General features: G+C 49.4%; 1 protein-coding gene across 2 annotated transcripts in view; it reads right to left on the reverse strand.

Annotated features, from left to right (window-relative positions):
- LOC130109517 (proton myo-inositol cotransporter-like) overlaps positions 1 to 8,077 on the reverse strand; it is a 142,581-nt gene extending 134,504 nt beyond the window's left edge. For both annotated transcript variants that reach the window (XM_056276446.1, XM_056276444.1), the window contains exon 1: positions 7,112 to 8,077. In XM_056276446.1, the coding sequence (XP_056132421.1) occupies positions 7,112 to 7,703 (592 nt within the window). In that variant the 5' untranslated portion in view covers positions 7,704 to 8,077. The remainder of the gene's footprint in view (positions 1 to 7,111) is intronic.
- Between the last annotated feature and the right edge of the window lie 2,847 nt (positions 8,078 to 10,924).

Genomic DNA, 10,924 nt, shown 5'->3' on the forward strand with positions numbered 1-10,924 from the left:
ATCTCCCGGGGCCCCAGTGAACCTAGTCTTTTGGCCGAGTGGGGCAGCCGCTGATCAGATGTCCCTTCTGGCCACAGTAGAGGCATTGACCCGCCTTGAACCGGGCCTCCCGTTCAGCCGGACTAAGGCGCGTGCGCCCCAGCTGCATAGATTCCTCCCCCGTCGTGGTCTGGGGCGCGGGGGGAGAAACGGCCACAGGGAAAGTGGGGCGAACAGGAGTAGGGATCCTGTTAGGAGTGCTGGACGACTGGGGAATGGACGGGGATCCACGCAGGGCTCGCTTGCGCCTCCTCTCCCGGAGGCATCCGTCAATGCGGATGGCGAGCTTGATCAGGTCCTCGAGGGAGGTGGGCTCCTCCCGGGTGGCTAGCTGGTCCTTGACAGCCTCGCTGAGACCTCTCCGGAAGGTGACCCGAAGTGACCGGTCATTCCAGCCGCTCTCAGCTGCGGCCAGCCTGAACTCCACCGAGTAGTCTGTGACACTGCCACTGCCCTGCTGGATACTGCTCAGCCAAGCACCAGGGTCCTGGCCACCGACTGGATGGTGGAAAACCTTCCGTAGTTCCACCTCAAAGGCCTCGTAGGTGAGGCAGAAACTGGCCTTTATGGACCAGGAAGCAGTGGCCCACTGAGCTGCTCGGCCTGTGAGCAGGTTGGTCACATAAGCGACCCGGGCAGAATCAAACGTGAACATGCTGGGTTGGTGCAGGAAGACCAGCTCACACTGCATGATGAACGTGGCACAGGTCTCAAAGTCGCCATCAAACGGTCGTGGGCTGGAGAGGCAGGGCTCCCGGGGAACTGGGTTGAGCCCCACAGGGTTAACCGGGGCAGAAGGCCCAGGGGGCGGGATACCCACGACTCCAGGGGCAGGCTGGCCCGGCGGCTGGATGGTGAGAGCCGCCGTGATGGTTTGCAACTGCCGCAGGATCTCTGCTTGTTGGCTCGCCAACGCCGCCTGCTGCCTCGTTAGGTTACCCACACAGGCCTGGAGGGGCGGGACCCGAGTCTGAAGATTTCTCACCGCGGCGGAGGCCGCCTCTAGCTGCTGGGTGTGGGAGTTAGTCAGTTGGACCTGTTCGATGAGAGCCGCTCGAAGCGGGCTGGCCGGTACGCTCTCTGTGCCGGCTGGGGTCGTCATGGTCAGTTCGTACTGTTAGGGTTTGTGGAAGACCCCAAGCGCACGACACCAGACAGAGATGGGGTTAGCCGAAAACTGGCGTACTTTATTCCTTACGCGTACAAATAGTCAAACATAGGAAGGCAATGAGCGACAAGGAAAAAAACGGAAAGTCCAAGGGGAAAAAGGCTCGCGGGTAATCCAAACGGGAACACGGCAGGATACTTCCACGGGGAAACTTTGCAAGGGAAAAACATGAACCAAGGGCTGGGATGAGTTCGTAGAGAAAAGGACCGTGAGAGGAGAGTGGCCGCTACTGCGGATGCGGGGAGGTTACAACACGAACTGAGAACGGGCACGTGGGAGGCCACCAAACTTAAGCCCAGCCCTGATGACTAAGCCCGGCCCTGACGAGCCGATTGGCTGCCGGCGCGGGGTGGGCGGGCCACGGCGCGGGGTGAGCGAGCCATAACACTATCAATGTCTCATATCTCGAGATCAATTTCTAGTGCGATGAGCAACATAATAAATATGTGTTGTCTTTTTTTCTTCGCCAACATTGTCTTTAGGGAAACAGTCAATACCGAAAATAGGGGTTTTCAACATTGTCTCACACAAAGAGAAATATTTCGTTCTTGAATAACTGGTTCCTTGAATGAATAAGATAGCCATGTTGGCATAGATGGCAGCTGAGATCATGGACTTTTACAGGAAACGAGCTCTGACCAAATAGGCTACAACTATTAGGACAGAGAGATTGTAAACTATAGGGTCCCCGCTTTGAAAATACCAACTCCACCGCTAGAAAACACAAAGACAGCATCAAACACTCATCATCTGGGATAAATGGGGGGGGGGGCGGTGTCATTTATTTTTGTATCCCCTTTTTCTCCCCAATTGTACTTGGCAAATCACCCCGCTGTCCGAGCCGTCCCGGTCGCTGCTCCACCCCCTCTGCCGATCCGGGGAGGGCTGCAGACTACCACATGCCTCCTCCCATACATGTGGAGTCGCCAGCCGCTTCTTTTCACCTGACAGTGAGGCGTTTCGCCAGGGGGACGGGACGTAGCGCGTGGGAGGATCACGATATTCCACCCATCCTCCCGAACAGGCGCCCCGATCAACCAGAGGAGGCGCTAGAGCAGTGACCAGGATACATACCCACATCCGGCTTCCCACCCACAGACACGGCCAGTAGGGACGCCCGACCAAGCCGGAGGTAACACGGGGGGATTTGAACCGCCATCGACCTGTTGGTAGGCAATGGAATAGACCGCTATGCTATCCAGACGCCCGGGGAGGGAGGGGTGTCATTTATTGTAGCTACCTGTTTCTCCCCCACGTGGGACCGTAATGTCCTCTAAGACCATAACCGGGATTTAGGGCCGTGAGGATAAACCTGCCGACCCTGAGCAGAGGAGGTTGCAGAGCATTCGGTCTATATATCCCAGATATGAGCCATTTGTCACGACAAGTAGTTCAACTCACACGGGAACACGGCATGGGCGTAAACACTCCCTGCACCACCGGTATGTCTGTTTCTTGAGGCAGCACAGTCTCATCAGTGTTTATATATAGTATACACTACCGTTCAAAAGTTTGGGATCACCCAAACAATTTCGTGTTTTCCATGAAAAGTCACACTTATTCACCACCATATGTTGTGAAATGAATAGAAAATAGAGTCAAGACATTGACAAGGTTAGAAATAATGATTTGTATTTGAAATAAGATTTTTTTTTACATCAAACTTTGCTTTCGTCAAAGAATCCTCCATTTGCAGCAATTACAGCATTGCAGACCTTTGGCATTCTAGCTGTTAATTTGTTGAGGTAATCTGGAGAAATTGCACCCCACGCTTCCAGAAGCAGCTCCCACAAGTTGGATTGGTTGGATGGGCACTTCTTTGAGCTGATTGAGTTTCTGGAGCATCACATTTGTGGGGTCAATTAAACGCTCAAAATGGCCAGAAAAAGAGAACTTTCATCTGAAACTCGACAGTCTATTCTTGTTCTTAGAAATGAAGGCTATTCCATGCGAGAAATTGCTAAGAAATTGAAGATTTCCTACACCGGTGTGTACTACTCCCTTCAGAGGACAGCACAAACAGGCTCTAACCAGAGTAGAAAAAGAAGTGGGAGGCCGCGTTGCACAACTGAGCAAGAAGATAAGTACATTAGAGTCTCTAGTTTGAGAAACAGACGCCTCACAGGTCCCCAACTGGCATCTTCATTAAATAGTACCTGTTAGAGCCTGTTTGTGCTGTCCTCTGAAGGGAGTAGTACACACCGGTGTAGGAAATCTTCAATTTCTTAGCAATTTCTCGCATGGAATAGCCTTCATTTCTAAGAACAAGAATAGACTGTCGAGTTTCAGATGAAAGTTCTCTTTTTCTGGCCATTTTGAGCGTTTAATTGACCCCACAAATGTGATGCTCCAGAAACTCAATCTGCTCAAAGAAGTGCCCATCCAACCAATCCAACTTGTGGGAGCTGCTTCTGGAAGCGTGGGGTGCAATTTCTCCAGATTACCTCAACAAATTAACAGCTAGAATGCCAAAGGTCTGCAATGCTGTAATTGCTGCAAATGGAGGATTCTTTGACGAAAGCAAAGTTTGATGTAAAAAAAATCTTATTTCAAATACAAATCATTATTTCTAACCTTGTCAATGTCTTGACTCTATTTTCTATTCATTTCACAACATATGGTGGTGAATAAGTGTGACTTTTCATGGAAAACACAAAATTGTTTGGGTGATCCCAAACTTTTGAACGGTAGTGTATATTTATGGGGAACAATGCTCTTTCACTCATCCGGACCAGTCAACCCAACTGAGGATGCATAACTGGTCCTCGTGCAATTTCTCCGTGCCGCATTTGGGGAAAGCGCATCACTCTCAGGCTCACTTTGAGAAGGAGCGTCGTCTATGTTGGAGCTCGCCCTAGAATAGCAATCCTCGTAGCCCCCCATCCCAAAAACAGCACGGGGGCATATGACTCACCCGTAAGTGCGGTTACTATAAATAAAGTTGGGCACATTGGATTCTGATCAAATGGTGAGCGGCATGAAATCTTTTGAGAAGCATGCGAGCTCCGTGTAGAGGGGGGCGGGAGGAGCAGAGAGACGGCAGGGGTGGGAGGGGAAGGGAGGTGGATGTGAACCGAGATATGAGGTGGTGGTGGGGGGGAGAACGACACCGATTTTTCGCGAGAGGGAACAAGACAGCGGAGAGAGAGGGGGGGGGACCCCGATTGAAGTCGGGAAAGCAGGTTTAAGCAAAGGTTGCGGAGGTGTGCGTGCGGGCGTGCGTGTGCATGTGTCAGGTTTTTCTATCCTAATGGAGGTTTTTTCCATCCTAATGGGGACAGAAAAACCTGAAACCACCTGCCTTGTGGGGACATTTTATGGGTCCCCATTAGGAAAATGGTCTATTTTCGGATTAGGATTATGGGTTTAGGGGTTTAAGATTAGAATTCGGATTAGGTTAAGGTCAGGGTAATGGTTAAGGTTAGACATGTAGTTATGATGGTTAAGGTTAGAGTTAAGGGCTAGGGAATGAATGTAGTCAATGAAGGGTCCCCACAAGTATAGGGTGACAAGGTTTGTGTGTGTGCGCGCGCGCGTGCGTGCGCGTGCGCGCGCGTGTGTGTGTGGATAAAGGGACTGAGCCAGCCATTCAGACATGTGCGTCCCCGGCGAGAGTCTCGCAGACTTGTGTCAGGTGACCTTTATCAGACCAGTCCAGCCTGAGCGCGGCGGGTAGGCAGTAATTATGACATCCGCGCGCTTTGGTCTTGATAGAGACGTCCTCGCGTGGCATCATCTCCTTATCAATATTGCAGATACTCGGGTTTCTCGCGTCACTCACCGCCCACAGAACAAACGTGACTTAATTAAGGCGGCAACACTCGCGCAACGTCTTCCGACACAGCCGACGGTGCTGCAAACACGGGGGGGGGGGGGTCAGACAAGGCTGTGACATGATACCCCAAAACCAGCGCCCATCCGATCACGAAAGAGGAAAAAGGAAAACTCACGACGCTGGTCCACACCAAATGCACCAAGATTGGAAAGGGGGGGGGGAATGGTAGGCAGACAGACTTTAGACAGACTGTAATGAGGGAATAGCTGAGAAGTGTGTGTGTGTGTGGGGGGTGCAGGACCACATAACCCAGCGAAGTAACATCTTAAAACTGGTTTTCTACATATGACAGGTGTATTCAAAGCTGCCCCCTTTTTACAATTCATCTGATCTGCACCGTGCCTCTTCTCAGCCGCGGCTCCGTGATGTGCGGCTATGTTATCACGACAGCATGACTCATCCGTGTTGCATGTCGCGTATTCCAGCATTTCACTGTGCGATGGGTTTGAAAAGTGAAAACCTCGGTACGCTATTAACAATTCCCCAGAAACGTGACGAGAGTGCTAGCGGAGGTCCCCTTGCATATTAATGATACAAAATCAACGCTGGAAACCCGTGAGCATGGCAAAAGCTAAGGATGTAGGCTAACACTGCTATATCTCATCTAGCGTGGAGAAATGAAAGGAAGCGTGTCCAGGAAATCGTGATAAGCGAGAGAGCTGGGAGTTGGGGCGAGCGTCCGGGTTAATGAAGGAAAAGAGAAGGAGCGGACCAATCCGAATCACTTTCAAATCCCGAAGGAGTTGATTTACAACAGTAACTCCTCTGCTGGGGGACAATCTGCGAACCCTAACCGTAAGTAAAACACGGTATCTACGCTTACTTTTATTCAAGCAACATATGAAGAAAAACAAACCATGCTTCTTCCAGGCTCGCCTCGATTCTCACATGGCCTCTGGCTGCCACGCTGCTGCTCATATGAACCATCAGACACTACTACCACTCCAACACCGCCATCATTTGTGTCCGCTACCGGGGCCTCCCATTACAGGACCCCATGGCAACGACATGTCCGCCATTCTGAGGTGTAGCCATGTGAATGTACTTTGCAATTTGATTCTGTGGTTCACCGCCTCTAGATGGTAAGACACACGTGGCTATGGTTACATAGCAACTTGAATTACTACTTCATATATAGCACTACTATATTACGTGGCATATGTACCGCTACTACTACTTCATCATATTTGATTACTACGTAGCACATGTACCGCTACTACTACTCCTATTACTACCACTACTACTACTACCATAAACTACTACTTCTACTACCACAACTACTACTAGTCCTACTACTACTACTACCACCACCAACTACTACTTCTATTACTACTACTATTTATTACTACTACCACTGCTATTACCACCACCACTACTACTACTACCAGTCCTACTACTACCACCAACTACTACCACAACTACTACTATTCCTACTACTACTACCACCACCACCACCAATTACTACTTCTACTACTATTACTACTACCACTACTATTACCACCACCACTACTACTACTACTACTACCACTACCAACTACTACGACCACTACTACTACTACTATTACCACCACCGCTACTACTACTAATACCACTACTACTACTACTACTACTACTTATAGTACCAGTATGGTATGTTTACTATGTAGCAAACTGCCACTATTCCTTTATATGATTGCGTGACTATGTGGCAAGTGATCCCCTGCTAATATTTAATAAAGTACTACTATGATATGATTACTGTGTAGCGCTATATGATGCCCGTTGACAACACTCGGACTTACGAGATTTACGAGTCAGCAAACAGCAGGTCTGCTATTTGCTGACTCTCTCGTAAATCGCTTTGGATAAGAGTGCCTGCTAAATCCGTAAACGTAAATGTAAACGTAAACGCCATGTGCTCAGCGGGAAGAGAAGAAGAAAAAGAATAAGAAGAATACGAAGAAGAAGAAGAAGAAGAAGAAGAAGAAGAAGAAGAAGAAAAAAACAACCAACAAGTGGGCGTAGGCTGCAGGCAGAGGCAAAACAAGCCAACTCATGGGATGGACGGGACACACGGACACTCGTCTTACCGAGTCCCACTCCGACAACGAGTCGTCCCGCCAGGAGCACCTCCTTGCTCGGGGCGGCGCTCAGCACGACCCCGCCGACGGTGAAGGAGAAGCTGGCCAGCAGGATGCACCCCCTGCGACCGAAGAGCCCGTTCAGGAAGCCGCCCAGCAGCGCCGACAGCGCGGCCACGGCCACGGTGCCGGATATGAGCACCTCCTGCCACAGGGCGCTCAGGCTCAGCTCCCGCTTGAGCAGGAGCATCGCCCCGGAGATCACCCCGTTGTCGTAGCCGAACAGGAAGCCTCCCAGGGCGGAGAACACGGCCAGCACGTAGACAAAAGCCGGGGTGACGTCTTGCTGGAACTGTTTGCGGGCTGCGCGTTCCAAGTCTCCTCCACCACCTCCTCCTCCTCCTCCTCCACCAGCTCCTCCATCCGCCGAGGCGGCGGAGGCCGCGCTGACGGCGGACTGTGCCTGGCTGTTGATGCTGGCGCTGGACGGGGCTTTGATCAGACTCCGCTCTCCTCCGTCGTTCACCCTCTTCCGCCGCTCGCCCATCAGGTTGCTCATACTACGAAGGTTATAGTCATGGTCGCTCGACTTTCGCAACATAAGGGAAATTTCCAAATAATTAAAAAATAATAATGATCAGGACTGTAACCGTTTTTTTTTTGTTTTTGTTTTTTATCTGATGCTCAAGAAAACACAACTAATGTAATTCCCATCAGAGTCAACTAGTTTATATATATTTATATATGTTTTTTTAAAAGGCGCGCGCGCCACGTAACGGCGACTATGCCGAGCGTCTATCTCCTCCGTTTATCTCCTCCGTTTATTTTTCTCGGAATGGACGAGGCTCGTTCTTGTTGAGAAGTTGGGAAACGAGAGAGAGCGCGAGGGAGAGAGAGAGAGAAAGAGAGCGAGAGAGGGAGAGAGCGAGCGAGCGAGAGAAGTTGGTTCTTGCGGAGTACATCACATCATCCCTGTGGTCCTGATGAGGGGCTGGTGAGCTTTCAACAGGAGGGGTGTATGGAGGGGAGGGGAGGGGTCGGAGGGAAAGGTGAGAAGGAGGAGGAGGAGGAGTATAATGTGTATTGACCGCGTTCATCACGACCGGCGTCGGCGTGACGTAAAGCAATATTTTCGTAGGGTGCTTTGAGAGTCACCGTCACATCTGACATGCATGGTTCCACTCAACGCCAATTCAACTTGTGTGTATGCGTGTGCGTGTGCGTGTGGCACACTTGCAAGGATCTGCGTTGCAAGTGCCTCTTGTATAATGTCATTTTCAGCTATCGTGTTTCCATATATTAAGTAATGAAACTGAATTGAAGGCTGATGTGCTTTACACGCTCTGCTGTAAAAACCACATTTCAAGGAGCTCTGAGGGTTTAGGGACCGACTGGTATCGAGAAGCCGCCCTGTTGATGTATGAAAAGTCTGTCACACGTGCCAGGGGCAAATCCTTGTGTAGGAATGAAGAGGTTGCCCTCTGCAGGGCTGTTTCTAGTAACACAAGTCCACTCCTGGTGACTATGTGAGCCTGAAAAGGAGCATATAGGACGTATACGTAAAGGCTACAACCATACAAACTACTACATGCGCCTCAGTGATTTCATTTGTTTCATAAACCCTAAATATGATCACTTTTCATATTTTTGTTAATCACTGCATGCACTAACCTCAACCTAAAACAGATTTACCCCAAATCCCCACCTATGCTGCCTTTCCCAAGTGAGGACTGATAGAAATGTCCTCTCTTCCCCATACAAATTCACAGTTATAACCGTGTGTACGCACACACACACACTCTCTCTCACACACACACACACACACACACACACACACGCACAAACGCACACACACAGCAGTCATTCTCAGTGTTGAAGCCCTTGCCTTCGTTGATTGAATTCATAGTACAAAAAAACCTCTATCAAATCCTTTCCACTCGTGGCTGAAGAAACGACATGCTGTTGAGTGGCTTTATCTGTGCTGTGGGTCGATTTGTGGGCAGCAGTTTCTCACAAAATGGAAAATGAGAAAGGCCTGATAATGGGCTCTGGTTAGGTCCATTTGGGTGAGAGAGGGAGATGGTTCTTTACAGACGTGTTAGTACCCAGTGATGGTCGGACTCCCAATCTGACCATCACTTGGGTGCAACCTGTGGCGGATCCCATCGTCTTCACTCTTTTGTGTTGCCATGGAACTAGATCCTCCCAGGCCAAGCAGTGTGGACCAGCGTCGCGACCTGATCACCACTTTTAATTAAGGCTTTAGCGAATGGCTCTAAGTTTTTAAGCACACACCTTAACCTCTTGGAATGGATCCTAGGACACAAGAGACGCCAACGACGACGAGGACGACGAGTACCCATTGTCATTACAGGGTGGGTCAGAGGTCAGAGGTCAGGCACATTCAGAGTGAGAACTTTTCGTGGCTCTCACAGGAAGACCAGCAAAGTGACTCCGTTGGTGGTGATTATTTTTCCCTTTTGTCTTGAGTTGGGCTACACACTTTCATGGGTGTCGATGACAAATAGTCCATTTTCTCTCAATTCTCAAATTCTGAGTGAGAGATAAGGTGAGAGATGGCACTCAGTTGTAAGGAAGGAGTTGAAAACTCATGGAGGGGACATAATGTTATACTTCACCCCAAAAAACAAAGGGCACATGTCAAAAGATTGTGTCTATTTATATATGTCCAGGTAGATTGATATATATATATATATATATAACATGAAACAGGCTTGCAGCTGCCAGGCTTATAACATGAAACAGGCTTGTACTGTCTCATTGAGAATTTACTTGACTAACTGGATTATTTTGCTCCTTATTTGTTGAGCACTATCCCTACCGTTGACTGTTTCTTTTAACAAAATTATATATATAACTTTATACACACACACACATACACACAGTAAAACAGGCTTGAAACAGGCTTTTACTATCTCAAAGAATTTACTTGACTCACTGGATTATATCCATCCATCCATCATCTGAACCGCTTATCCTGCTCTCAGGGACATATACTACTACTACTTTCGGCTGCTCCCGTTAGGGGTCGCCACAGCGGATCATCTGTTTCCATCTCTTCCTGTCCTCTGCATCTTCATCTGTCACACCAGCCACCTGCATGCCCTCCCTCACCACATTCATAAACCTCTTTGGCCTTCCTCTTTTCCTCTTGCCTGGCAGCTCCATATTCAGCATCCTTCTCCCAATATACTCAGCATCTCTCCTCCACACATGTCCAAGCCATCTCAATCTTGCCTCTTGCCTCTCTTGCTTTGTCTCCAAACCGTCCAACCTGAGCTGTCCCCCTCATATACTCGTTCCTAATCCTGTCCTTCTTCATCACTCCCAGTGAAAATCTTAGCATCTTCATCTCTGCCACCTCCAGTTCCACCTCCTGTCTTTTTGTCAGTGCCACTGTCTCCAAACCACATAACATAGCTGGTCTCACAACCATCTTGTAAACGTTCCCTTTAACTTCTGCTGGTACCCTTCTGTCACAAATCACTCCTGGCATTTTTCTCCACCCACTCCACCCTGCCTGCACTCTTCAACTCCCTTCTGCACTCCCCGTTACTTTGGACAGTTGACCTCAAGTATTTAAACTCATATGCCTTCGTCACCTCTGCTCTTTGCATCCTCACCATTCCACTGTCCTCCCTCTCATTCTACTGACTTTCATTCCTCTTCTCTCCAGTGCATACCTCCACCTCTCCAGGCTCTCCTCAACCTGCACCCTACTCTCGCTACAGATCACAATGTCATCCGCAAACATCATAGTCCATGGAGACTCCTGCTTGATCTCATCTGCCAACCTGTCCA

This window comes from Lampris incognitus, chromosome 3, assembly GCF_029633865.1.
Source record: "Lampris incognitus isolate fLamInc1 chromosome 3, fLamInc1.hap2, whole genome shotgun sequence".
NCBI lineage: Eukaryota > Metazoa > Chordata > Actinopteri > Lampriformes > Lampridae > Lampris > Lampris incognitus.